We start from the raw sequence: 26,402 nt of genomic DNA, 5'->3' as shown, positions 1-26,402 counted from the left end.
ACACCCGTGCTGCTCATGCATTGAATATGCTCCTCAGGGACATCATGAAAACAATGGATACATCACTGAAAACAATGGATACACTCTACATGAGAGACAAGGAAATTGTTAGGTATGTGAAGGGTCATCAAGTTATAACAGCAATCTACCTATCCAAGCAAAGTGAAAAGAATAAGAGCACGACATTGATGCTGCCCAGCGACACCCATTGGGGTGGTGTTGTCATCATGTTTGACAGTCTCGTGGAGGGGAAGGAGTCTCTCCAAAAATGTTCATATCACAGTCTGCCGATATTGACAGCCCCATCAAGAAGATCCTCCTGGAGGATGTATTTTGGGAGAGAGTGGTAAGCAGTCTGAAACTCCTGAAACCTATAGCAGTAGCCATGGCACAGATTGAGGGAGACAATGCCATCCTGTCTGATGTTCAGATTCTGCTTGCAGATGTAAGAGAAGAAATCCATACTGCCATGCCCACTTCAATGTTGCTCCAAGCAGAGGAAACTGCAGTTCTGAAATACATCAAAAAGTGTGAAGACTTCTGCCTGAAGCCCATACCTGCCGCAGCGTACATGTTGGACCACAAGTATGCTTGCAAGAGCATTCTGTCTGGTGCAGAGATCAGCAAGGCCTATGGTGTCATCACTACCGTGTCTCGCCACATTGGCCTGGATGAGGTCAACGTTCTTGGCAGTCTAGCGAAGTACACTTCCAAGCAAGGGCTTTGGAATAGAGATGCAATATGGCAGTCGTGCCAACATATCTCATCAACCACCTGGTGGAAGGGACTTTGTGGCTCTGTGGCTCTTTCCCCTGTTTCCTCCATCATCCTCCAAATCCCACCAACATCAGCCGCCTCAGAGCGCAACTGGTCCTTGTTTGGGAACACACACACCGAAGCACGCAACAGGCTGACCAATACAAGGGTTGAAAAATTGGTGGCCATCCGGGCAAATTTGAGGCCTTTTCAGGAGGCCTCCAACTAGGTTGGAAAGTGACAGTGAAGATTCTGATGTTCAAAAGGTGGACATTGGTCCCGGGAGAAGACATGTAAGCCTGAGAGGAAGACCACCAAATCTTTAGTTTCTAGGCTATCATTTTACATATGTATTTTGAAAATTATTTTGGGAGATGAGATGGATCATTTAATATTCCCTTTCTTTTGTTGTTCAGTGAAATCATCCCATGTGAAGAGTCAACTCATTTAATTAAAGTTCAGTTCGTAACTCATTTTTTATTTATTTCTCTATTGGAAGGATTTAATCATTTGCAATTATGTCTACTTATGACAAGGTGAAAGGTTTGTTTCTGTCTCTTTATGATATGGTAAATATATCCAATGCAAAAAACATTTACATTTAAATGGTGTTAATATTAATTTGCATATATTTCCGTTAATTCACATATATTCCCATTAATTCACATATATTCCCGTTAATTCCCACAGAAAGTTTCTACATCTGAATATTCATAAAAATATGCAATCCTACTCCCAAGTACTTGTATGAGGTGACTACCTCAAGCTCTAAATGCTCAGAGGTAGTAATCACACCTGTGGGGAGAGGGCATTCTTCTTACCAAACCACATGACCTTTGTTTTGGAGGTGTTCAGAGCAAGGTTAAGGGTAGAGAAGGCTTGTTGGACACTGTTACGTTACGGCCTTATTCTAAAATGGATTAAATCGCTTTTTTTCATCAATATACACATATTACCCCATAATGACAAAGCAAAAACAGGTTTTAGAAATGTTTGCACATTTATTACAAATAAAAAACAAAAATATTCCATTTACATAGGCATTCAGACCCTTTGCTCAATACTTTGTTGAAGCACCTTTGGAAGCGATTACAGTCTCGAGTCTTCTTGGGTATGACGCTACAAGCTTTGTACACCTGTATTTGAAGAGTTTCTCCTATTATTCTCTGCAGATCCTCTCAAGCTCTTGTCAGGTTGGAACGGGAGAGTTGCTGCACAGCTATTTTCAGGTCTCTCCAGAGATGTTCGATCGAGTTCAAGTCCGGGCTCTAGCTGGGCCACTCAAGGACATTCAGAGACTTCCCCCGAAGCCAATCCTGCGTTGTCTTGGCTGTGTGCTTAGGGTCGTTGTCCTGTTGGAAGGTGAACCTTTGCCCCAGTCTGAGGTCCTGAGCGCTCTGGAGCAAGTTTTCATCAATGATCTCTCTGTACTTTGCTTTGTTCATCTTTCCCTCGATCTTGACTAGTCTCCCAGTCTCTGCCGCTGAAAAACATCTCCACAGCATGATGCTGCCACCACCATTCTTCACCGTAGGGATGATGCCAGGTTTCCTCTAGATGTGATGCTTGGCATTCAGGCCTATGTTCAATCTTGGTTTCATCAGACCAGAGAATCTGGTTTGTCATGGTCTGAGAGTCCTTTAGGTGCCTTTTGGCAAACTCCAAGTGGGCTGTCATGTGCCTTTTATTGAGGAGTGGCTTCTTTCTGGCCAGTCTACCATAAAGGCCTGATTGATGGAGAGCTGCAGAGATGGTTGTCCTTCTGGAAGTTTCTCAGATCTCCACAGAGGAACTCTGGAGCTCTGTCAAAGTGACCGTCGGGTTCTTGGGCACCTCCCTGACCAAGACCCTTTTCCCCCGATTGCTCAGTTTGGCCGGGCAGCCAGCTTTAGGAAGAGTTTTGGTGGTTCCAAACTTCTTCCATTTAATAATTTGTTCTTGGGGACCTTGAATGCTGCAGAAATGTTTTGGTACCCTTCCCCAGATCTGTGCCTCGACACAATCCTGTCTCGGAGCTCTAAGGACAATTCCTTCGACCTCATGGCTTGGTTTTTGCTCTGACATTCACTGTCAACAGTGGGACCTTATATAGACAGGTGTGTGCCTTTCCAAATCATGTCCAATCAATGTAATTTACCACAGGTGGAAACATCTCAAGGATTATCAATGGAAATAGGATGTACCTGAGCTCAATTTCGAGTCTCATAGCAAAGGGTCTGAATATTTATGTAAGTAAGGTATTTCTGTTTTTTATTTTTAATACATTTGCTAACCTTTCTAAAAAAAACTGCTTTCGCTTTGTCATTATTGTGTGTAGATTGAGGAATTTTAGAATAAGTCTGTAACGTAACAAACTTTGGAAAAAGTCAAGGGGTCTGAATACTTTCCGAGTGTGCTGTATTTCCTATCTATTTTATTTTTGATGAAGATTTTTCCATTCTTGATTTGCAATTTCAATTCACTTCCTGAATTAATTATTGGTTGTTTTATCCCACAGAAATTCATAGAGTTTGAGGATGCGTTGGAGGGGGAGAAGAAGGACCTGCAGACTCATGTGGAGAGCCTGGAACTGCAGGGGAAACAGCTGGAGCTCAAGACCAAGAACTATTCTGACCAGAGTGAGTATAAACTACTGTTACTGCTCAGAACTAGAACTACTCTGACCAGAGTGAGCATTAGGATGTTTTCACACTTGGTCCCTTTCTGACAATTTTCATGACCTCAGTGTGGCTCGCTTCATTTTTTGTCCAGTGTGAACACTCAAAAGGAACTCAGAACCCTCAAAAGGGACCCAGAAGGGAACCAAACACTTTTTTAGGGCAATGTACAACACAAAGCTACCCAGTTTCGCTTGTTATTATTCCCGCACCACATACTAGAGTTCTGCAACACCGTTTCCCCTCCCATAACCCCTCACATTCGTGCCACATTTGTTTGCAATATGTGATCTGTAAAGAGAGATTCTAACCTGTTTATTCACCCGTGGGGTTTGAATAGTGTGAGATGACAACAATATATTTGGTGAGAATCACAACATAAGGTACAAAATCAATTCTAGCTCTTAAAGGGGAGTAGACTATATTGGGTGTACAATTTTAAATTACAGCATTATTTAATCTGCAGTTATTCTTCTGCTATTTATTCTGTTACTAATAATATTTGTTCATAGTAATTATAATTATTATGTCTCATCTTTTAACTAAATGGACTCTATTAGCTTCCAAAATATAAGTAGATATAAATATCTGTAGGATAACACGTTCTGATGGATTGTCCTGCACTTTGCAAAAACCCAGAGTGCATTCAGTAAATGTTGGATAAAGATCTTGGTTCCTTTCAAAGCGTAGCGATGTGAATGCAAAGGAGACTCGGACCACAAAATAGCTGAAGTGAACTGGAAGAAAAAAAAGAGTTGAGTCCTCATTCCAAGTCAAGGGCAGTGTGAATACAAAGAGAAGTGAGTTATTTTGCTTTCTTTTACCCCAGAGTTCACTGAGATCGGTTATTTTAAAGAGGACTATTTGTGAATAGACCCTTAGACTTAATAAGTAGGACTACTCTGACTAGAGTGAGTATAAAATTATAATAACCAGAACTACTTCGATCAGAGTGGGTATAGAACTATAATAACTAGAACAACGCTGACCAGAGTGAGTATAGAATTACTACAAATATGAATAGCTAATTATGGAAATTAAGATAAACAGGATTTAAATATATATTTTTTAATAGCTATATATAATACAAATCGAGGTGAGGGCAATGGAAATGCTTTTGGCGGTTGATCTGCTTCTGTTCTGTGGGTGGCACTGTGTGGTCTTTCGAAGGATGGTCACGGTCTCTCCAGGGCCATGGGATCTGGGGGGTTGAGGGTGGTGTGCCGGTCATTGGGATGACAACCCAACTCGGGATGAGGAGGGGTTTTAGCGGGTGGAATAGTGGGGACCAATTGGTGGTTTACTTAGTAGCAATTCAAAAATCATGGTACAGCTATATAGACACTCAATCATCATGTTACTTTTTAATGGTATGTTTACAAACATATATTATGATGAATAGAATTGAAACTTGTCTCATTATTGTAATTGGTGAAGTAAGTATAGCCAGTTATAATTGTAATGGCTTAGCAGATAATAAGAAAAGACGATCAGTATTTACCTGCCTAAAAGAGAAGGAATATAATATCTATTGTTTAAAGGAAACTCCTTCCAATTTTAGATGAAGTTTTATGAAAAAAGGACTGGGGAAGTGAATATATTTCTCCCATGAGCAAAGAAATTCAAAAGGGGGTGATGATATTAATTAACAGTAATGTTGATCCAAATGTGCAAATTGTCCAAACAGATCCTCAAGGTAGATGGATGATTTAAAATATGTTATTGTGCCATAAACAGATATGACTTATTAACCTATATGGTCCAAATAATGATGATCCAAGCTTCTTAGAAAATATAAATAAGAATTTATCAACTCTACAAGCAACACTAGACTCTATTATTATAGTGGGAGATTATAATACTGTTTTAAATACTGATATGTACCTTGTTTTTAACTAGGACAGAATAATTTATAACTTACTTTTTCCGACATAACATAGGTACAGCAGATCTCCTTATTGCCTAAAAGAGTCCATACTAACAAAGGAAATTGAAGGACTAACAGTACAGATATAATTATTATTTTTACTTTTACCCCTTTTTCTCCCCAATTTCATGGTATCCAATTGGTAGTTACAGTCTTGTCTCATCACTGCAACACCTGTATGGACTCGGGAGAGGCGAAGGTCGAGAGCCATGCATCTTCCGAAACACGACCCAACCAAGCAACACTGCTTCTTGACGCAATGCCTGCTTAACCCGGAAGCCAGCCACACCAATGTGTCGGAGGAAACACCATACACCTGGCGACCGTGTACGGAAAAACTTTTGATAAAGTACGACTGGGGTTTATATATAAATGCCTGGAATATTTCAATTTGAGAATCTCTTATAAAATGGGTTAAAGTTATGTATAGTAGGTGTAAAATGGTAAATAATGGCTACATCTCAGAAAGTTTTAAACTGTCGAGGAGTAAAACAAGGTTGTCCACTATCGGCATATCTATTTATTATTGCCATCAAAATTTTAGCTGTTAAAATTAGATCCAACAATAATATTAAGGAATTAGAAATCCATGGCTTAAGAACGAAGATGTTATTGTACATTGTACATGTTTTCTTTTAAATCCACAATAAGAATCCCTCCACGGCTACATAGATCTAGATACTTTTTCTAACCTCTCTGGATTAAAACCAAATTATGATACTATATTACATATTGGATCACAAAAAAATGTAACTTTTATATTACCATGTAGTTCACCAAAAAAATATCTGACGGGGATGTGGACATTCTCAGTATACATATCCCGAAAGAAAGAAATCTCACTCCAATACATTTTAATAGAAAGTTAGCAAAAATAGATAAGATCTTGCTACCATGGGAAGGATAACACCTGTCTATTCCTGGAAAAATCACCCTGATTAACTCTTTAGTCATATCACAGTTTACCTATTTGCTTATGGTTTTGCCTACACCTAGTGACCTGCTTTATAAATTATATGAGCAAAAAATATTGAATTTGATTTGGAATGGCAAGCCAGGCAAAATTAAAAGGGCCTATTGATGATGATATATATGATGAACATGAATTCGGAGGGCAGAAATTAAATATCAAAGCATTAGACCTCTCACTAAAGGCATCAGTCATAAAGTTATACTTAAATCCCAAATTGTTCTCTAGTATATTAGTAAGAATGTCTCACCCCATGTTCCAGAATGGCTTTTTTCCCTTTATTCAGATTACAACCGCTCACTTTTGGTTATTTGAAAACTAAATAAGTTAGCGGTGGTGCGCGCTAATAGCGTTACAATCGGTGACGTCACTCGCTCTGAGACCTTGAAGTAGTCGTTTTCCTTGCTCTTCAAGGGCCGCGGATTTTGTGGAGCAATGGGTAACGATGCTTCGTGGGTGTCAGTTGTTGATGTGGGCAGAGGGTCCCTGGTTTGAGCCCGGTTAGGGGACGGACTAAAGTTAAGCTGTTATAACACCATATAAATTGCGAAATAGTTGGTAAGGGATTTTGATGTACCGATTCCATGGCACATGGTTTATGAATTGACATTCAAAACTTGCAATCAATATAATGTTATACAATCTTCTCAGCTCTGCAGATTTTGTCAGCGAGAAGGCGGAGTCATTTATTTTGGAACTGTCCAGATGTAGCTCGTTTTGTCACAGGTCCAGGGATGGCTGAAGAATTGCAACATTTACCTAGAGCTAACGCTGCAGATAGCAATACAGGGTGATTTGAAAAGTCAGTCAATCGATCAACAATGAGATCAATAATGATTTTAGCAAAAATGTTTAATTTACAATCTGTAGAAACTATGAGAATAGAAAGGTTCAGTACTTTTGTGAAGCCTCACAGCACAGTTAAAATAATGGCAAATAGTAATCCGAGATGGGAGGGGTTAAATGGAGTTGAAGGGTGGGACTAATAACAAATGTAAAACATACGGGGTCTGTAAAATGTATATAGGTTCAGAACCTTTGAAATAGCACAGTTACAAATATATGGTAAATAGAACATCAGTAATAGAGGTAGGCCAGGACTAAAAACAAAAGAAAATATATCTATTGTAAAATAGATTGTCTGTAAAATGTGCATAGTATGTATAAGCTGGAAGTAGAAGCCTAAGTGTTATTGTTTATTAGTTTACTCCAATTGGGGGAGGGGTGGTAGGGTTTGCAGGGAATAATAAAATAAGGTATTGGTACGTGGAGTGGAACAGGGAAATCCAAGAGCAGACTCAGCCGAGGAAACTGTGATGATATTACAACACAGGGGGGAAATGGAGTGCAGGCCAGGGGAAGCTCTGGTGGGTTGCAGGAAACCAGGTACGGAGGCTGAGGTGAGAGGGGTTGGGACAGGGTAAGCAGTTCGAGGGGAATCCAAGGAAGTAGTGGATTGTGGAATCCAGGACAGAGTAGCAGGATGACGAGACGTGGGACTGGAGACAGGGACCAGATTCAGAGCGGGCAGAACTGTAGCGGAGAGGAAAACAGCGTCAGGCAAGGAAAACTGGCATAACAGGTCCTGAATAGTAACAAACTGCTAGAACTGTAGACTGACTGAGCAGAGATAACGATCTGGCAGCGTGGAAGTGGCAGTCCTGAGTATTTGTAGAGGTCTTGATTATGGAACAGGTTGCAGCTGGTGGGGATCTGCTCTGACTCTAGCATACCTATCTCCGCCCACACAATCACACACACACAGAGAGAGGGAGAGGGAGAGAGTACTGGGGGAGTGGCGGCAGGTCAAGGAGACACAGGATGAGCAGTAGAGGACGTTGCAGGAGCAGATGTGACAGGTATATATTTTTTTTAAAGTGTGTGTGTGTGTGTGTGTGTGTGAAGATGTTGACAAGATTATAAATATGTATTTTTTATTGAAATAATAATTGTGTCCTTCAAACTTTGCTTTCGTCAAAGAATCCTCCATTTGCAGCAAATACAGCCTTGCAGACCTTTGGTATTCTAGTTGTCAATTTGTTGAGGTAATCTGAAGATATTTCACCCCATGCTTCCTGAAGCACCTCCCACAAGTTGGATTGGCTTGATGGGCACTTCTTAGGTACCATACGGTCAAGCTGCTCCCACAACAGCTCAAGAGAGTTGAGACCCTGTGACTGTGCTGGCCACTCCATTATAGACAGAATACCAGCTGACTGCTTCTTCCGTAAATAGTTCTTGCTAATTTGGAGCTGTGCTTTAGGTCATTGTCCTGTTGTAGGAGGAAATTGGATCCAATTAACCCGTCGTCCACAGGGCATGGCGTTGCAAAATGGAGTGATAGCCTTCCTTCTTCAAAATCCCTTTTAACCTGTACAAATCTCTCACTTTACCACCACCAACGCACCCCCAGACCATCACATTGCCTCCGCCATGCTTGACAGATGGCGTCAAGCACACCTCCATCATCTTTTCATTTTTTTTTTGCGTCTCACGGATGTTCTCCTTTGTGATCCAAACACCTCAAACTTAGATTTGTCTGTCCATAACACTTTTTTCCAATCTTCCTCTGCCCAGTGTCTGTGTTATTTTGCCCATCTTAATCTTAGCTTTTTATTGGCCAGTCTGAGATATGGCTTTTTCTTTGCAACTCCGCCTAGAATGCCAGCATTCCACTTCACTGTTGACTTTGAGACTGGTGTTTTGCGGGTGCTATTTAATGAAGCTGCCAGTTTTGTGAGGTGTCTGGTTCTCAAACTAGACGCTCTAATGTACTTGTCCTCTTGCTCAGTTGTGCACCAGGGCCTCTCACTCCTCTTTCTATTCTGGTTAGAGCCAGTTTGCGCTGCTCTGTGAAGGAAGTAGTACACAGCGTTGTACGAGATCTCGCATGGAATAGCCTTCATTTCTCAGAACAAGAATAGACGGACGAGTTTCAGAAGAAGGTTCTTTGTTTCTGGCCATTTTGAGCCTGTAATCGAATCCACAAATGCTGATGCTACAGAAACTCAACTAGTCTAAACAAGGCCAATTGTATTTATTCTTTAGTCAGGACAACAGTTTTCAGCTGTGTTAACAAAATTGCGTTAGGGTTTTCTAATGATCAGTTAGCCTTTTAAAATGATAATTCAAGTTTATCTAACACAACGTGCCTTTGGAACAGAAGAGTGATGGTTGCTGATAATGGGCCTCTGTACGCCTATGTAGATATTCCATAAAAAAAATCTGCCGTTTCCAGGCCTCCCGGGTGGTGCAGTGGTCTAAGGCACTGCCACCAGAGATTCTGGGTTCGAGCCGGCCGCGACCGGGAGGCTCATGGGGCGGCGCACAATTGTCCCAGCGTTGTCCGGTTTAGGGAGGGTTTGGCCGGCAGGGATATCCTTGTCTCATCGCGCACTAGCGACTCCTGTGGCGGGCCGGGCCCAGTGCACGCTGACCAGGTCGCTAGGTGTACGGTGTATCCTCCGACACATTGGTGCGGCTGGCTTCCGGGTCGGATGTGCGTTGTGTCAAAAAGCAGTGCGGCTTGGTTGGGTTGTGTTTCGGAGGACGCATGGCTCTCGGCCTTCGCCTCTCCTGTGTCTGTACGGGAGTTGCAGCGATGAGACAAGACAGTAACTACTACTAATTGGATACCATGACATTTTTTTAATTCTGCCGTTTTCAGGAACAAAAGTCATTTACAACATTAACAATGTCTACACTGTATTTCTGATCAATTTGATGTTACTTTAATGGACAAAAAAATAGCTTTTCTTTCAAAAACAAGGACATTTGTAAATGACCCCAAACTTTTGAAGGGTAATGTATATGTATGTATTTGTGTGTATGTACACCAAGCTCTGTCAGGAGTAATGGGCCAACATTCACCCAACTTATTGTGGGAAGCGTGTGGAAGGCTACCTGAAATGTTTGCCCCAGTTAAACCATTTAAAGGCAATGCTACCAAATACTAATTGAGTGTATATAAACTTCTGACCCACTGGGAATGTCATGAAATTAATAAATGAAAAAAAATCGTTCTCTCTACTATTATTCTGACATTTCACATTCTTAAAATGAAGTGGTGATCCTAACTGACCTAAGACAGGGAATTTTTACTAGGATTAAATGTCAGGAATTGTGAAAAACTGAGTTTAAATGTATTTGGCTAAGGTGTGTGTAAACTTCTGACTTCAACTGTATATAGTTACCCCAAAAATATACTGGGGATTGTAAATGATGCAGACTATTACATTGATGGAAGCAACAATCTATCCGCAATATTAAAGCTGATCCACCCCCTAATAAAAAATACATTTAAAAAAAACATGACTTCAACAAGTGTTAACTAGACTTATTAACTAGAAGTACTCTGACAATTTGATTTTGACAATGCCATTTGCCCACTACATGGGATAAACAGCTGCAGGTGATTACGCTGTATCTAATGGCATATGCAGCGAGACAGTTATGCCCAGCAGTGCGATGGATCAGACTTTGTTTACATAAGACAACACATCGATTCGGCATGTGTTTTTCCGTTGCTCATCAGTCTTTAATAACTAGAACTATTCTAACCAGAGTGAATAGTACCTCAGTAGTAAAATACTGTGTACTATTACTCAGAGCAAGAACTACTTTGACCAGAGTGAGTGTGTACTTCTCAAAACTAGCATACTGTAAGTGTGCATTAATCAGAACTAGCACAACTCAGAACTAGCACACTGTGAGTCTTCCCTTCTCAGAACTACCACACACACACTGTGAGTCTGCATTACTCATAACTAGCACAATGTGACGGTGCACTATTGACAGCCAAGCACAAAGTGCATAGCCCAGCACATAGTGACTGTGCACTATTGTCTACCTACACTGTGGAGGACTACACATAGCATACTAGCACACATTGGTTTTGCACCGTGAAGAGCTTTGCATGTAGTATTCAAGGACACGGTATAGCCTGTTTTACACTTAACCCACCATGAACGGATGAGCCAGTGCATGTTCTGTCTTCTGTGGTCAATATGGCTTAATAGGGTTTTGCCTCTGACAGCAAACAGACTCACATATTCAATCAATGAGGAAATAGGCCTGCCACCATTTAGTGTTTCAAAGCAGACCAGCTTTAATTTAAAAAAAAATATTTCACCTTTATTTAACCAGGTAGGCTAGTTGAGAACAAGGTCTCATTTACAACTGCGACCTGGCCAAGATAAAGCATAGCAGTGTGAACAGACAACACAGAGTTACACATGGAGTAAACAATTAACAAATGGAGAGCACCATCACACTATCCACTGTCCAATATGGAGCCATGTCCAGCAAGTCCTGGACTAATAGACACTTTCAATGGAGAATCTCATTTGAACAGGTTTTTGTCCAAGATCTGTGTCCAGGAAACCAGCCCGAAGTATATAACCCACAGTTCTGTTGCAATATGAGGCTGGTTGACTCTGATTCTGTTTTTCTGGGTTTCAGTCACGCGTCTGGAGGAGCGTGAGTCAGACATGAAGAAGGAGTACAACGCTTTGCACCAGCGACACACAGAGGTAGTAACAGCCGTGTGTGTGTGTGTTTGTGCATGGGAGAGTTTAGTATCTGACTCCATACTAGCTGCTAGGTTTGTATCTTGATGTAGTTTGGCTGGTACAATAGAATCAAGTCAATGGTATTACGTACAGCTTCCTCACTCATCCTCTATCTTCCTGTCAGATGATTCAAACATACGTGGAGCATATTGAGAGGTCCAAGATGCAACAGGCAGGGAACAACAGCCAGCCAGAAGGACCAGGCAGTGGACGGACGTGAGTGGCTGACTTAAAAAAAAAAAACATTTTCATCAGAAAACGTTATTATCCCCCAGTGAAGAATTCCATTGAGCAGCATACAGACAAAACAATACAGTTCATACAACAACATAGATATAATATAATTAGTTGTGACCTTTCTGGAAAGTGTGCATGGATGGGTGGGTGTGTTGGTGGGAGTGTGTGTGCAGGGGGAAGAGTATAGAAATTGATCCTGGCATAGCTAGTAGTAACAACTATGCTGAGGTATTGGTATGTGGTTTGTTGTGCTTGGGTTTAGTGTGCTGTAGTTGTGTTGTGCTGTGTGTGTTAGCCTGTGTTAGCTTGTTTTGTGACCAGTGATGTAGTGGTTTACCAAACAGGTTAGTAAAAGATGATCGCTGTTTGTGGTGAGTAAAATAACACTCCCTATACTTTCAATGCCCTTTTTCTGCAGAAGGTGGGTAAATGCTTGTGCAAAATAAAATATTTCACTAAACAAAATGTATGTGTGTTTACCCCCCACTACACCACTTGTGACCTGTTTGGTTTCACTCTAATCACCATATGTCTGTCTCGTTGTCTCACTCTGTGCTCGTGCTGCTGTGTTGCACAGTCAACGCCACGTGTGGAGGAAAAGGTAAATCACTACCCCCAAAAACCTCTTTGCCTCTTACCCCCCCCCATCCCTGTCCCCTCAATCCCAATCTCATTCAGTGTTTGTCAGTCTTGGTCCTGAGTATAGGACCCAGGTTCAAATACTTGAAAAATAATTTTAAACACTCAGATTTTGTTTGAGTCTCTTTGGAACTTTTCTATTGGTTTATAAAGCCAGGCAAGCTGAACCAGGCTCAGATATTTATTTCAGTAGTGCTGAGCGATTAGTGATTTTCGAAGTCTGTTCGGTTTCAGTTCGGTTATTTATTTTTTACATTAAAATGAGGTTTTTAATGGAGATGCCAAAAATAGTGAACATTCAAGTGCCAAAACATTGGAAATATTCCATTGTCTCTGTCAGGTCCACAAATAGAGAATTGTTATTAAATAATTAAATATTTCAGTTGTGTATATTACTTAGTTTTATTTGACAACTTTATAATTTTTCATTCCTTAAAGTCAGCATCTCGTCTCAACTGCTCAGGCAGTAGCAGCCAGCAAGACAACCATCTAACGTTATCTCTGTTCTCACCATACTGTGTTGTCTTTAGTCATCCTATTTAGCTAGGCTAGCCTGCCTAAGTATGCTGCAAAACTGTCAGACGAAATCATTTGAATAGTTCTTTAAAGTAGATAAGGCATACTTTCACAAACTTTCTATCCCTCACTCTCGTCATTGTGTTGTCTACTATCCTCTCTCTCATGCGGTGGCGAATGCGGTCTGTGTGTATCTAACCTAATGTAGCAGGCGTAAAAATGTATCCGAACCAGAAAAGAACAGGCACAATGGATTATGGCCATTGTAGTTAATTACCACATTTCTGAGCTGAGCTAGGTTGATTATTTGCTTAATGAAAACTACAACTCCCTTCAGCCCAGCATCCCATATACAGTGCCTTGCGAAAGTATTCGGCCCCCTTGAACTTTGCGACCTTTTGCCACATTTCAGGCTTCAAACATAAAGATATAAAACTGTATTTTTTTGTGAAGAATCAACAACAAGTGGGACACAATCATGAAGTGGAACGGCATTTATTGGATATTTCAAACTTTTTTAACAAATCAAAAACTGAGAAATTGGGCGTGCAAAATTATTCAGCCCCTTTACTTTCAGTGCAGCAAACTCTCTCCAGAAGTTCAGTGAGGATCTCTGAATGATCCAATGTTGACCTAAATGACTAATGATGATAAATACAATCCACCTGTGTGTAATCAAGTCTTTGTATAAATGCACCTGCACTGTGATAGTCTCAGAGGTCCGTTAAAAGCGCAGAGAGCATCATGAAGAACAAGGAACACACCAGGCAGGTCCGAGATACTGTTGTGAAGAAGTTTAAAGCCGGATTTGGATACAAAAAGATTTCCCAAGCTTTAAACATCCCAAGGAGCACTGTGCAAGCGATAATATTGAAATGGAAGGAGTATCAGACCACTGCAAATCTACCAAGACCTGGCCGTCCCTCTAAACTTTCAGCTCATACAAGGAGAAGACTGATCAGAGATGCAGCCAAGAGGCCCATGATCACTCTGGATGAACTGCAGAGATCTACAGCTGAGGTGGGAGACTCTGTCCATAGGACAACAATCAGTCGTATATTGCACAAATCTGGCCTTTATGGGAGAGTGGCAAGAAGAAAGCCATTTCTTAAAGATATCCATAAAAAGTGCTGTTTAAAGTTTGCCACAAGCCACCTGGGAGACACACCAAACATGTGGAAGAAGGTGCTCTGGTCAGATGAAACCAAAATTGAACTTTTTGGCAACAATGCAAAACGTTATGTTTGGCATAAAAGCAACACAGCTGAACACACCATCCCCACTGTCAAACATGGTGGTGGCAGCATCATGGTTTGGGCCTGCTTTTCTTCAGCAGGGACAGGGAATATGGTTAAAATTGATGGGAAGATGGATGGAGCCAAATACAGGACCATTCTGGAAAAGACCTGAGACTGGGACGGAGATTTGTCTTCCAACAAGATGATCCAAAACATAAAGCAAAATCTACAATGGAATGGTTCAAAAATAAACATATCTAGGTGTTAGAATGGCCAAGTCAAAGTCCAGACCTGAATCCAATCGAGAATCTGTGGAAAGAACTGAAAACTGCTGTTCACAAATGCTCTCCATCCAACCTCACTGAGCTCGAGCTGTTTTGCAAGGAGGAATGGGAAAAAATGTCAGTCTCTCGATGTGCAAAACTGATAGAGACATACCCCAAGCGATTTACAGCTGTAATCGCAGCAAAAGGTGGCGCTACAAAGTATTAACTTAAGGGGGCTGAATAATTTTGCACGCCCAATTTTTCAGTTTTTGATTTGTTAAAAAAGTTTGAAATATCCAATAAATGTCGTTCCACTTCATGATTGTGTCCCACTTGTTGTTGATTCTTCACAAAAAAATACAGTTTTATATCTTTATGTTTGAAGCCTGAAATGTGGCAAAAGGTCGCAAAGTTCAAGGGGGCCGAATACTTTCGCAAGGCACTGTAGTTCTGGACTTAATTTATCTGGTCAATGATTTGATTTCTATCTAGAGAAATGGCACTAAGAAAAAAATATATAACTCGATTTCAAGTAATTGAAACGACGATGGTCAATTAGTTGTTTGTAATAACAACAAAAAAACTAAAACATGGTTAATCGCTCAGCACCTTTTCAGGTATTTAAAAACCTAGCTCTGCTGGGTATACAGGCGTTTGCTCAAGCCCAGCACTAACACACCTGATTCAACTACTAGGGGGCTTGTTGATTAGTTGAATCAGGTCTGCAGACACTGTGGTTCCCAGGACTAGGACTTGATGATCACTGCCCTGGCTCCATTGACCAACCAGCCTCTCCTTCTTGGACTAGAAGTTCCCCTGCCCCCACTATTTCCCAATATGGAATGACCCAGAGTTCGTGCCTTTGTCCTTTACCTTCTCCTCTATCACCAACTGTTTATGGTCTGTCTGTCTGTCTGTCTGTCTGTCTGTCGCGCAGCTGAATCGAGTGGAGACGAATGGATTCGGTTCAGTTAGTTCATGCAATCGTCCTGATGAGCCCTTCCCAGCTCGCTAGTTTATGCTTGTGGCTAGAAACTTCAGCGAGAATTTGAAACTTGTCTGCCGAAGTCGGGACTTGGAATGTATTCAGAATCATTACGTTTTTATCGGAGTAATATATATTTTTTAAGTAGACGTTAATAGCTTAGTTGTACTTATGTATTGCATATTGTTTTTTTGTGGTGTGGTTTTCATATAAGCCCTTGGGCTTCCAACCACACCTGCGCACCGTTTTTTTTGTTTTAATTTGTTTTTATCTGTATTGTTGTTTTCACTTGTTTGCTTTGGTGGAAAAAAGAAGAAAAAAATGTTGCCGACAAACTCTCCCCATTGAGCAGTAGACTGTATCACGGTGACATCCATATGGTTACTACCAATTTTACACATTCTTTTTCATGTAGGCTGTTATCCTACTCAAGATAAAATCAATTGGGATGGAACAAATTGCCCATGTGATACAGCTACCCTGTGGTAAGCAACTCACGTCGGCAAGCCTTGATACCACATCGTTGCACTGGTCATTCGCACCGGCTTGACTGAACCCAATCCACTCGTCTCCACTTTACTCTCAGTTGCGCAACATACAGTACGTCATCAATTTGGGCAACAGGCGAGTCCATATAGTCTCTCCCGTTTCTCCATAATATGGATATATTGTGTCATATTATGTTGGTCTGGTTTAGTGTCAGTCTGTCCAGTAGCTGGCTTTGTGTGTTGTGCTTAATTCAGGGGATTTTCAGTTTTATGTTATGCAACCCCAAAGTTAGCTTTCACGTCTCTCCAGATACCTAATGTACAGTATATTATCTCCCACCCTCCCTCTCTATCTCCCCCTCTCTCTGCCCCTCCCTCTCTCTATCTCCCCCTCTTTCTGCCCCTCTCCTCTCTCTTCCCCCTCACACCTCTCTCTCTGCCCCTCCCTCTCTATCTCATCCTCTCTCTTCCCCTCTCCTCTCTTTCCCCTCACCTCTCTCTCTGTCTTTCATTCTCATTATCTTTTTCTTCTCTCCCTCAAACCTTTACCCTTCCCCTCACCTCCTCTCCTCCCACCCCTCCCCCTGTCTTTTCCCCCAGCAGCAAGGTGGAGCGTCCCCCGTCATTGAGCTTGTACCCCAGTGGAGAGGGCATGGGAATGGTACGTGGGGGTCTCGGGGGGGGGGGGGGGGGGGGGACCAACGTCTGACAGGTCAGCGAGCTCAGCCAATCCCACCACACCTCTGGCTACCAGGTATGATAGAGGCTCTGTCCCAAATGGCACCCTATTCCCTTTATAGTGCACTAATTTTGACCAGAGCACTATGGGCCCTGGTTAAAAGTAGTACACTATAAAGGGGAATAGGATGCCATTTGGGACGCACTTGGACACTCCCCCTGGACCTCACATCTGCAGAACACGTCATGCCTCACGTCATGCCACACCCACCTTCATTCAGAATCATCCAGACACATCCCTCACGCCTGCTTGTGTCCCTTGTCTTCCAAGGGCCTTTCTTTGTGGTGTTTGTCGATTGTTTTTTATGGCAGTGAGTGTAATGAAGACATGACATTGTATAAACAGATATGAGGAATACATTAATATTAGGACAAATATTACATTCAATTTGTGTAATTTCTTTTCACTTAAGTGCTTTTTTCTACAATACTAGAACATAACTTAGCTTCTATCGTCCCATTTGCACCTGTCTTTACATCCCGTTTCACGTGTAAGGCTAAGTGTGATGCTTTGTTACTAAGTCTATGCGCAAGATTGTAAGTATAAGCAAGATCGTGAACGATCCTTGCAAGAGAAGATCCCTGGCTTCTCTATTCTCCACCCTTCAGCCTAAATGTGCACTTGCATACTCTCCGTCATTGATTTTAAAGCATTGGCTTGCTGCAAACATTGTCTGGAGGGAGTTTCCACCATTGTTAAATCCATGAAGGGAAGTGTACACTTTGGGAGAAGGGGGAAGAATCGGGATGCAGCCCCTCTTTTACAATATAACCCCTTGACCTCTTTAACCCCTGACCTCTGATGCCCCAGGAGGATGGTTCCGAGTCGGACTCGGTGGCAGCCACGCCCAGTAGCACAGGAAGTAAGTCCAACACGCCCACGTCCTCCGTCCCTTCCGCCACCGTCACGCCCCTCAACGAGGGCTTCCTCCCGCCCGGCGAGTTCAACCCAATGCATGCTGTAAGCCGCGGCAGGAAGAGTGCTAAACGCCTCAGCAGAAACATGGAGGTGCAGGTCTCCCAGGAAACCAGGAACGTCAGCATTGGTGAGTGTAAAGTATAGTTACACACACACACACACACACACACGCACCCACGCACACACACTTAACATGAGTGGTTCATTGTGTGATCAGGGCCTGTATCATAAAGTCCCTCATAGAAGGAGTGCTGATCTAGGATCAGGTCCCCCCCTGTCCATGTAATCTTATTCATTATGATCTAAAAGGCAGAACTGATCCTAGATCACTCCTATTCTGAGATACTTTGTGAATACGGTATTGAGTGTGTATGATATTCTATCTGTACTCAGGTATGGGTAGCAGTGATGAGTGGTCAGAATTCCAAGAGATCATCGATTCCACCCCAGAGTTGGATATGTGTGTGGACCCCCGTCTTTATGGTGGAGGAAACAGGTAACACACACACACACACACACACACACACACACACACAGCAATGATTAAATATCAGTGCGTGTGTCAGTCCTTCCCAGGGCATCGTGAACGAGGCATTCGGTATCAACACAGACTCCCTCTACCATGAGATCAAGGATGCCAAGTCTGACATCATCGGGGATGTTGACGCTGGGGCGGAGCTACTAGGTAAGCCAATCAGAGGAGTGTGGTATATGCAAATGAGCTATTGGAAGACAGCGTAGGCCAGTCTCTGGTGATGTTCCAGGCTGTCTACATTGTAAACATTGCGTTGCATTAACCAATGGTTGTGTGCCATGTCATCGACTGCACAGTCGTGTGTCAGATTGCTATTTCAAATTATGTGGTGAGCTGATATGTTAAACACCTATCCAGCATTGTGAGTTCTGGCATGCGTCTGGAACCCGACCTGTGTCTGCACTAAGCAAAGAGTCATTGGGAATAGAAGCTGCGGTGCTTAGTGCTAAGCTGGTGGGTGCCCCAAACGCCTCAAAAAGAGGAAAGGGTTATTCCTGTGAAATATGTTTAGCTTATTTTTTTTGTATAAATGTCACAATTAAGCACTATGTTTTGAGGCTGTGTCACCAGCTGTGTCACCGTTGCCATAGCACTGGCTGGCTCTGAACTTTAACCCTACACACGGCGGAATGTTCACCACCACCCCACATTCCCGGCAGCTCCCCCATCCTCCACTGCACTGCAAAGCACTCTAGGATATCTTGCACCATGGCTGCAGTCCCCATTGATTTGATATATTTGAATGGTTGATTTTACAGGGCAAGCTAAATTATTATTGATTTAGTCTTGGTTTACTTTCTGTTACTGGGTTTAGTTGACATAGCTTTATGATTGGTTTATTTCATTGCGATCATATTAGTTTATTGACCCGTGACCCTTCTCTATGCTTCCTCTCTCCCTTCCTGTGTATGCTGGACACGCCCCTAGGGGAGTTCTCAGGTGTGTATCTGAACCCTCTCTTTCTCAGACACACACATACACACACACCCCTGCCTCCCATCTTCCAATACATGAAGTTCCACGGTGTGCCTGTAGGCTTTACCCAATAACACTGCTGGCATTCCAGGCCACACCAGTTGTTTTAAATGTTGATCTAGTCCAGATAATGCTCTTTTTGATTGGTTGGTCGTAATGTTACTAAGCTCAACTGAACCCTGTGGTCAATAAAGGTAAATCTCTCTGAGTTTAAACTGACTTCTAGTGTTCTCTGGTCTTGGACAGGTCCAAGCTCTCTTTTTACTCTCTGAAGCTTTAGTATATAACAAGTGCTTATCAGCATTCTCTCTTCTCTCTCTCTTTTATCTCACCCCATCTCTCTCTCTCTCTCTCTCTCTCTCTCTCTCTCTCTTTCTTTCTTTCTCCTCTCTCTCCCTGTTTCTCTTCCTCTCTCCCAGTCCGTGATGATTTTTTCGGTAAGGCTCCCTCTAGCCTTATTCAGCATCTCTAGAAGGTTGCTAATCTTCCCATGCTGTTGTGTCTGTCTGCGATGTCTCGTCTTTGCTGTGTTCCATGTTGTGATGCCATTTCCTATCTGTTCCTCTGCTGTGATGTCACTTCCTCCCATTTCCTGTTGGCTGTTATTTGAGTCTGGCAAGCTTTTTTTTTTCTTCTTTTGTATTTGTTTTTCATCTTTGACTTAATTTCAGAGATCTATTCTCCTTTCATTTTAGCATGTCACAGCAAACACACTATCATATCTGTATTTCTTTTGGGCTTTTCTTGGTTTCATTTCAGCTTGCGGAAGTTGGCTTAAACACGATGATGCTCCCCAAAACCTCCAAATGTTCATACATTACTGAAGTAGAATTAATCCATAAAAAGCCCCAGAATTCATATTCAAAGACGATTCATGTGTTCATGAAAAAAAGTTAGCTAAGTTTATAGTTAATGAACACTTGGAAAGTTTGTGAAGTGTTTATAGAGCTATAGAAGAAGTCTGCTTGTGTTCTCTCCAACTGTTTGGCAAGACAGACAGCACAAACAGATCTGGGACCAGGCTAGAAAGAGTGTTGTTAGTGCTAATTAATGCTAACACTAACGCTAGCTGATACGTCACAGGGATGGGCAAGGAGGTGGAGAATCTGCTGACGGAGAACAAACATCTTCTGGAGACCAAGTAAGTGTGTGTGTTTCAAACTTACTCTTGTTTGTTGTGCTGCTGCATATTAAAGATGGTTTGGTGCAAGATAGATTTACTAGGGGGGCTGTTCTTTTGCAAGGGTTGAGTAAAAATAAAATTATTTTGATGAATAGAGAGAGCACACACAGACATGCAAGGGTGTGTGTGTGTGTGTGTGTGTGTGTGTGTGTGTGTGTGTGTGTGTGTGTGTGTGTGTGTGTGTGTGTGTGAGAGAGAGTAAGACACGTAGAGAAAGTTTTTTTTTTAATGTTTTTATTTAGTTTTGTCAATTTTTTTTGGAGGTGGGGTTACAGGTACAAAAAAAACAATCAAATAAATGAATGCAAGATGTCCCCATCCATCTGCCCGTCCTCCCTCCCCACCTGGAAACCATTATTGAGTTAAGCAGTATTGATTCCCATTTCTATCCATTCAGAAATGCTCTGAACATCGTGAAGAACGACCTAATAGCCAAAGTGGATGAGCTCTCTGGGGAGCATGAGGTGCTGAGAGAGGAACTGGAGGCTCTTAGGACCGCCAAGAACAAAGTAGACACAAAGGTTAAAGAACTGGAAGAAGAGCTGAAGAGGTGAGGGGTGTTGGGAGTGTGTGCATGCGGGCATAGTGTGTGTGACTTTGGACTCTTATGACTCTTTGCCTCTTCAGGTTGAGAGCAGAGGCTCTGACTCTGGGAGCATCTCAGGACTCCAAGGATGAAGGAGGAGAAGATGTGAGTAAAACAAACAAACAAATAAACAAATTTACATTTAGTCATATAGAAGACACTCTTATCCAGAGCCACATATCACGGTTATAGAGTCATAAGATAGGTTTCCATCCAATTGGCAACAGATTTTCATGCGAATATTCTAAAATATGCTTCCATCGGAGATGTGTTTCCATCAAATTGACTTGTTGCGGATTAAAGGCTATGCGTGGTGACTTAGTGCACATAAAACACACTTTTGCAGTTAAACTCCCATGAACCAAAGAAAAATACAATTTAAATGGGTTTCCATCACATTTTCAATTCTACTGATGGTTTTGTGACAAATTATTTTTGTTATATTGCGAATGTGCCCAATCTGGTCTTGGCACATGCGCTCTAGCCAATACCTCACAGACACAGTCTGGGAATAGCCTACAACATGATGAGATTATTATGGACAAAATAGCGAGATCGATCATCATGTTACCAGAATAAGACCCTAGATATTTATTGGAGAGGATCATTAAGCTCATCAATGTGGACTTTCACCACTCTGTGAAGTTCATAACTTATTTCATTTGTATCCTAATAAACTGCATGCTTTCCCGAGTCGTAGTGGGAGGACCACACAACACATTATCGCGTGACTCCAAGTTTACTTCGATATGAAGCAACAATTTCATAGATTTTACTGAGTTACAGTTCATTTAAGGAAATCAGTCAATTGAAATATATTCATTAGGCCTGAATCTATGCATTTCACAATACTGGGAATACAGATATGCATCTGTTGGTCACAGATACCCTTAAAAAAGTTTATGATAGAGAAATTAACATTCAGTTCTCTGGCAACAGTTCTGGTGGACATTCCTGCAGTCGGCATGCCAATTGCTCACTCCCTCAAAATTTGAGACATCTGTGGGATTGTGTTGTGTGTAACCACATTTTTGCACAAAACTTGAGAGAAATTAGCTTTTTGTGCATATGGAACATTTCTGTGATCTTTTATTTCAACTCATAAAACATGGGACCAATACTTTACATTTTGCGTTTATATTTCTGTTCAGTGTATATCATTATTTACTCATAAAGGCGTTTCCACCGCCTTTTCTTGCATAATTAATTTTACAGACAGAAAAATATCTCACTTTGTCTAGCGTATTTTGTTTTGTCTACATTTATCTACATTTGCTATTTCCATCAGGCCTGTGGTGCAATTGTTTTATCCGACATGTACTTTACGCGCATTAAAAGGTTGGATGGAAACCTGGTTTCTGTAGGTAACATTTTCTTTAATAAAGCAGAAAAATCTAGTAAGAAAAGACTAGTGTGGTGGAATTATTGTAATAAAAAATGAGAGACTTTTAGATTTCTTCAAAACAATCAAACTTTATTATTTAATTACTGCAGTAATGGAGCTGGTTGGTAATCACCCCTGGAGGTGATCACTGAGAACTCAACGAGCTGGTTTGAGCCACAGCGTTTTATAGCAAAGTCCATCCTCCTTCAGTTTACATGACAAACAACATATGTATGGAATGGGTCACGAGGTTAAGATTTATATGAAAGATACTTATAATTCACAGCAGACAGTATCTTCTGTAAAAACTGTCCGCATTGTGTGGAAACGAGGGTCTGGCCCCCCAACTCCACACTGAAGCCATCTCCCCCTGGTACCCCAGTACAGAAACATTAACTCATGTCAGTGTTAAATCCCCCAGAGGCCCACTTTCAGGTCACACAGACACAATAGAGTTATAAGAACTCTCTATTCTGTTGCATAAAACAACCATTTGATGCAATTACAGTTTTATAACATGGTCTGCACTTTTGCTTTCACACTAATGCAGCTGGTAGTGCAAGAAAGGCAAGTACAACAGTGATTTTTTGTTTTTTTTCAAATGTAGAATTACTGTAGTTGGTGGTAGATTTGTTGTATATGGGTTAATCCTGGGAGAATGCCACCTGCCAAATTACTATTGAGATTCTTGTGCCAGTTTTCTCTGTAGAACTGACCTTGGTAGTTTGACAGAAATGCCTTTGCAGGAGCCCTCAATCCTAATTGAGCTCATATGAAATTCACAACCGCATTTCACATACCTACCTGTTCAACTAAGATTAGCTAGGGCAGGGGTTCCCAATTTGTTTTAGCCCACGACCCCATTTTTATATAAAAAATGTTTTGCGATCCCACCATGTAACAAAGTGATGTAATCAACAGTCAATGTTTGACAGTATTTCAATCTACAGGAAGTATGGTTTGAAGTGACTGAAATGCATCAGAAAGGTATTGGGAAGTTCAGAAGGTCACCAGGCAATAATTTTGTGTGATCTTGTTTATATATTTTATCCCAGTCTGATTTAGTACCGGGTCTCATCCACTGTTCTGATGAGTCCTGCGTGGCTTGTTGGCATTGTAGAGTGGCACACATATAGTGCATTCAGAAAGTATTCAGACCCCTTCACTTTTTCCACATTTTGTTACGTTTAGAAGCTATGGCGGTCATGAAACTTTGTCAAATGGTGATTGTCAGGCAAATAACTGCCAGTCTCACGGTAATTGACTGTTAATTATCATGAACACATTTAGCATCTCCTTCCTTCCACGCATAGCCTACATTTTAAAAAGTCTATTATATCCATGTAATATAGCCTACACCAGTGGTTCCCAAACTTTTTATAGTCCCATACCCCTTCAAACATTCAACCTCCAGCTACGTACCCTCTCTAGCACCAGGGTCAGCGCACTCTCAAATGTTGTTTTTTGCCATCATTGTAAGCCTGCCACACACACTATACAATACCATTATTAAACATAAGAAGTGGAAGTGACAAAAAGCTCTTATAGGACCAGGGCACAAATAATAATAATCAATAATTTGGCTCTTTATTTAACCATCTTACATGTAAAACCGTATTTGTTCATTGGAAATTGTGAATAACTCACCACAGGTTAATGAGAAGGGTGTGCTTGAAAGGATGCACATAACTCTGCAATGTTGGGTTGTATTAGAGAGAGTCTCAGTCTTCAATCATTTTCCACACACAGTCTGTGCCTGTATTTAGTTTTCATGCTAGTGAGGGCCGAGAATCCACTCTCACATAGGTACGTGGTTGCAAAAGTCATCAGTGTCTTAACAGCGCGATTTGCAACAAGGCGGGATACTCTGAGCTCAGCCCAATCCAGAAATCCAGCAGTGGCTTCTGATTAAATAAAATTTTCACAGGACCGCTTGTTTAAATTTCGATGAGGCTCTCTTGTTCAGATTTTTTTATTTTATTTTATTTTTATTTTTTATTTCACCTTTATTTAACCAGGCAGGCTAGTTGAGAACAAGTTCTCATTTGCAACTGCGACCTGGCCAAGATAAAGCATAGCAGTGTGAACAGACAACACAGAGTTACACATGGAGTAAACAATTAACAAGTCAATAACACAGTAGAAAAAAAAGAGAGTCTATATACATTGTGTGCAAAAGGCATGAGGAGGTAGGCGAATAATTAAAATTTTGCAGATTAACACTGGAGGGATAAATGATCAGATGGTCATGTACAGGTAGAGATATTGGTGTGCAAAAGAGCAGAAAAGTAAATAAATAAAAACAGTATGGGGATGAGGTAGGTAAAATTGGGTGGGCTATTTACCGATAGACTATGTACAGCTGCAGCGATCGGTTAGCTGCTCAGATAGCAGATGTTTGAAGTTGGTGAGGGAGATAAAAGTCTCCAACTTCAGCGATTTTTGCAATTCGTTCCAGTCACAGGCAGCAGAGAACTGAAACGAAAGGCGGCCAAATGAGGTGTTAGCTTTAGGGATGATCAGTGAGATACACCTGCTGGAGCGCATGCTACGGGTGGGTGTTGTCATCGTGACCAGTGAACGATAAGGCGGAGCTTTACCTAGCATGGACTTGTAGATGACCTGGAGCCAGTGGGTCTGGCGATGAATATGTAGCGAGGGCCAGCCGACTAGAGCATACAGGTCGCAGTGGTGGGTGGTATAAGGTGCTTTAGTAACAAAACGGATGGCACTGTGATAAACTGCATCCAGTTTTCTGAGTAGAGTGTTGGAAGCTATTTTGTAGATGACATCGCCGAAGTCGAGGATCGGTAGGATAGTCAGTTTTACTAGGGTAAGTTTGGAGGCTTTGTTGCGGAATAGAAAGCCGACTCTAGATTTGATTTTAGATTGGAGATGTTTGATATGAGTCTGGAAGGAGAATTTACAGTCTAGCCAGACACCTAGGTACTTATAGATGTCCACATATTCTAGGTCGGAACCATCCAGGGTGGTGATGCTAGTCGGGCATGCGGGTGCAGGCAGCGAACGGTTGAAAAGCATGCATTTGGTTAATATCGGTAAGTGGACTAGAGGCAGGGCATGAAAGGGATAACGAATCCAGTTGTTTGTGTTATCCGTTTCGGGAAAGTACCTGCGTAATTCCGCGCCCAGCTCACTCAGGTGCTTCGCTATATCACATTTGACATTGTCCGTAAGCTTGAGTTCATTTGCACTCAGAAAAGCATACAATGATGGAAAGACCTGTGTGTTGTCCTTTTAATGCAGACAGAGAAGAGCTCCAACTTGTTAATCATAGCCTCAATTTTGTCACGCACATTGAATATAGTTTGCGGAGAGTCCCTGTAATCCTAGATTCAGATCATTCAGGCAAGAAAAAACATCACCCAGATAGGCCAGTCGTGTGAGAAACTCGTCATCATGCAAGCGGTCAGACAAGTGAAAATGATGGTCAGCAAAGAGAGTAACGGTCAATGTGATTGAGGCCATGACTTTTTAATAGAGACCATCACTCTTTGTTTTCTCATGCAATTGCATAGCCTATAGAAATGTTGCGGAACATGAACTCATGGGCTCTCATGAAGTGTTTGATTCGATTTTCGAATACATTTGCATTGCTGTCAGGGTGATTAGAGGGACAATAGAAGCTCGTGACCACCGGTGTAGCGGTAATACGGTCACCGTAACGGCCCTGGTTACGTTACAGCCTTATTTGAAAATGGATTCAATTGCTATTTTCCCTCATCAATCTACACACAATAGTCCATAATGACAAAGTAAAAACAGGTTTTTAGAATATTTAGCAAATGTATTAAAAATAAAAAAATATCACA

At 41.6% G+C, this 26,402-nt stretch overlaps 1 protein-coding gene across 8 annotated transcripts in view; it reads left to right on the top strand.

Moving 5' to 3' along the window:
- The window catches only part of mapk8ip3 (mitogen-activated protein kinase 8 interacting protein 3), a 68,785-nt gene that overhangs the window by 15,516 nt on the left and 26,867 nt on the right, over positions 1-26,402 (top strand). For 5 of the 8 annotated variants that reach the window (XM_036937917.1, XM_036937920.1, XM_036937922.1 and 2 more), the window contains 13 exons: positions 3,254-3,374; positions 11,771-11,841; positions 12,005-12,096; positions 12,695-12,718; positions 16,853-16,910; positions 17,799-18,033; positions 18,300-18,402; positions 18,473-18,591; positions 19,369-19,380; positions 19,836-19,853; positions 20,500-20,557; positions 20,997-21,149; positions 21,227-21,290. In XM_036937917.1, coding sequence (XP_036793812.1) covers positions 3,254-3,374; positions 11,771-11,841; positions 12,005-12,096; positions 12,695-12,718; positions 16,853-16,910; positions 17,799-18,033; positions 18,300-18,402; positions 18,473-18,591; positions 19,369-19,380; positions 19,836-19,853; positions 20,500-20,557; positions 20,997-21,149; positions 21,227-21,290 — 1,128 coding nt within the window. The remainder of the gene's footprint in view (positions 1-3,253; positions 3,375-11,770; positions 11,842-12,004; positions 12,097-12,694; positions 12,719-16,852; positions 16,911-17,798; positions 18,034-18,299; positions 18,403-18,472; positions 18,592-19,368; positions 19,381-19,835; positions 19,854-20,499; positions 20,558-20,996; positions 21,150-21,226; positions 21,291-26,402) is intronic. The other 3 variants (XM_036937923.1, XM_036937918.1, XM_036937919.1) reach the window with 2 other exon arrangements.

This window comes from Oncorhynchus mykiss, chromosome 12, assembly GCF_013265735.2.
Source record: "Oncorhynchus mykiss isolate Arlee chromosome 12, USDA_OmykA_1.1, whole genome shotgun sequence".
Classification (NCBI taxonomy): Eukaryota; Metazoa; Chordata; class Actinopteri; order Salmoniformes; family Salmonidae; genus Oncorhynchus; species Oncorhynchus mykiss.
This window is presented reverse-complemented; position numbering and strand designations above follow the sequence as displayed.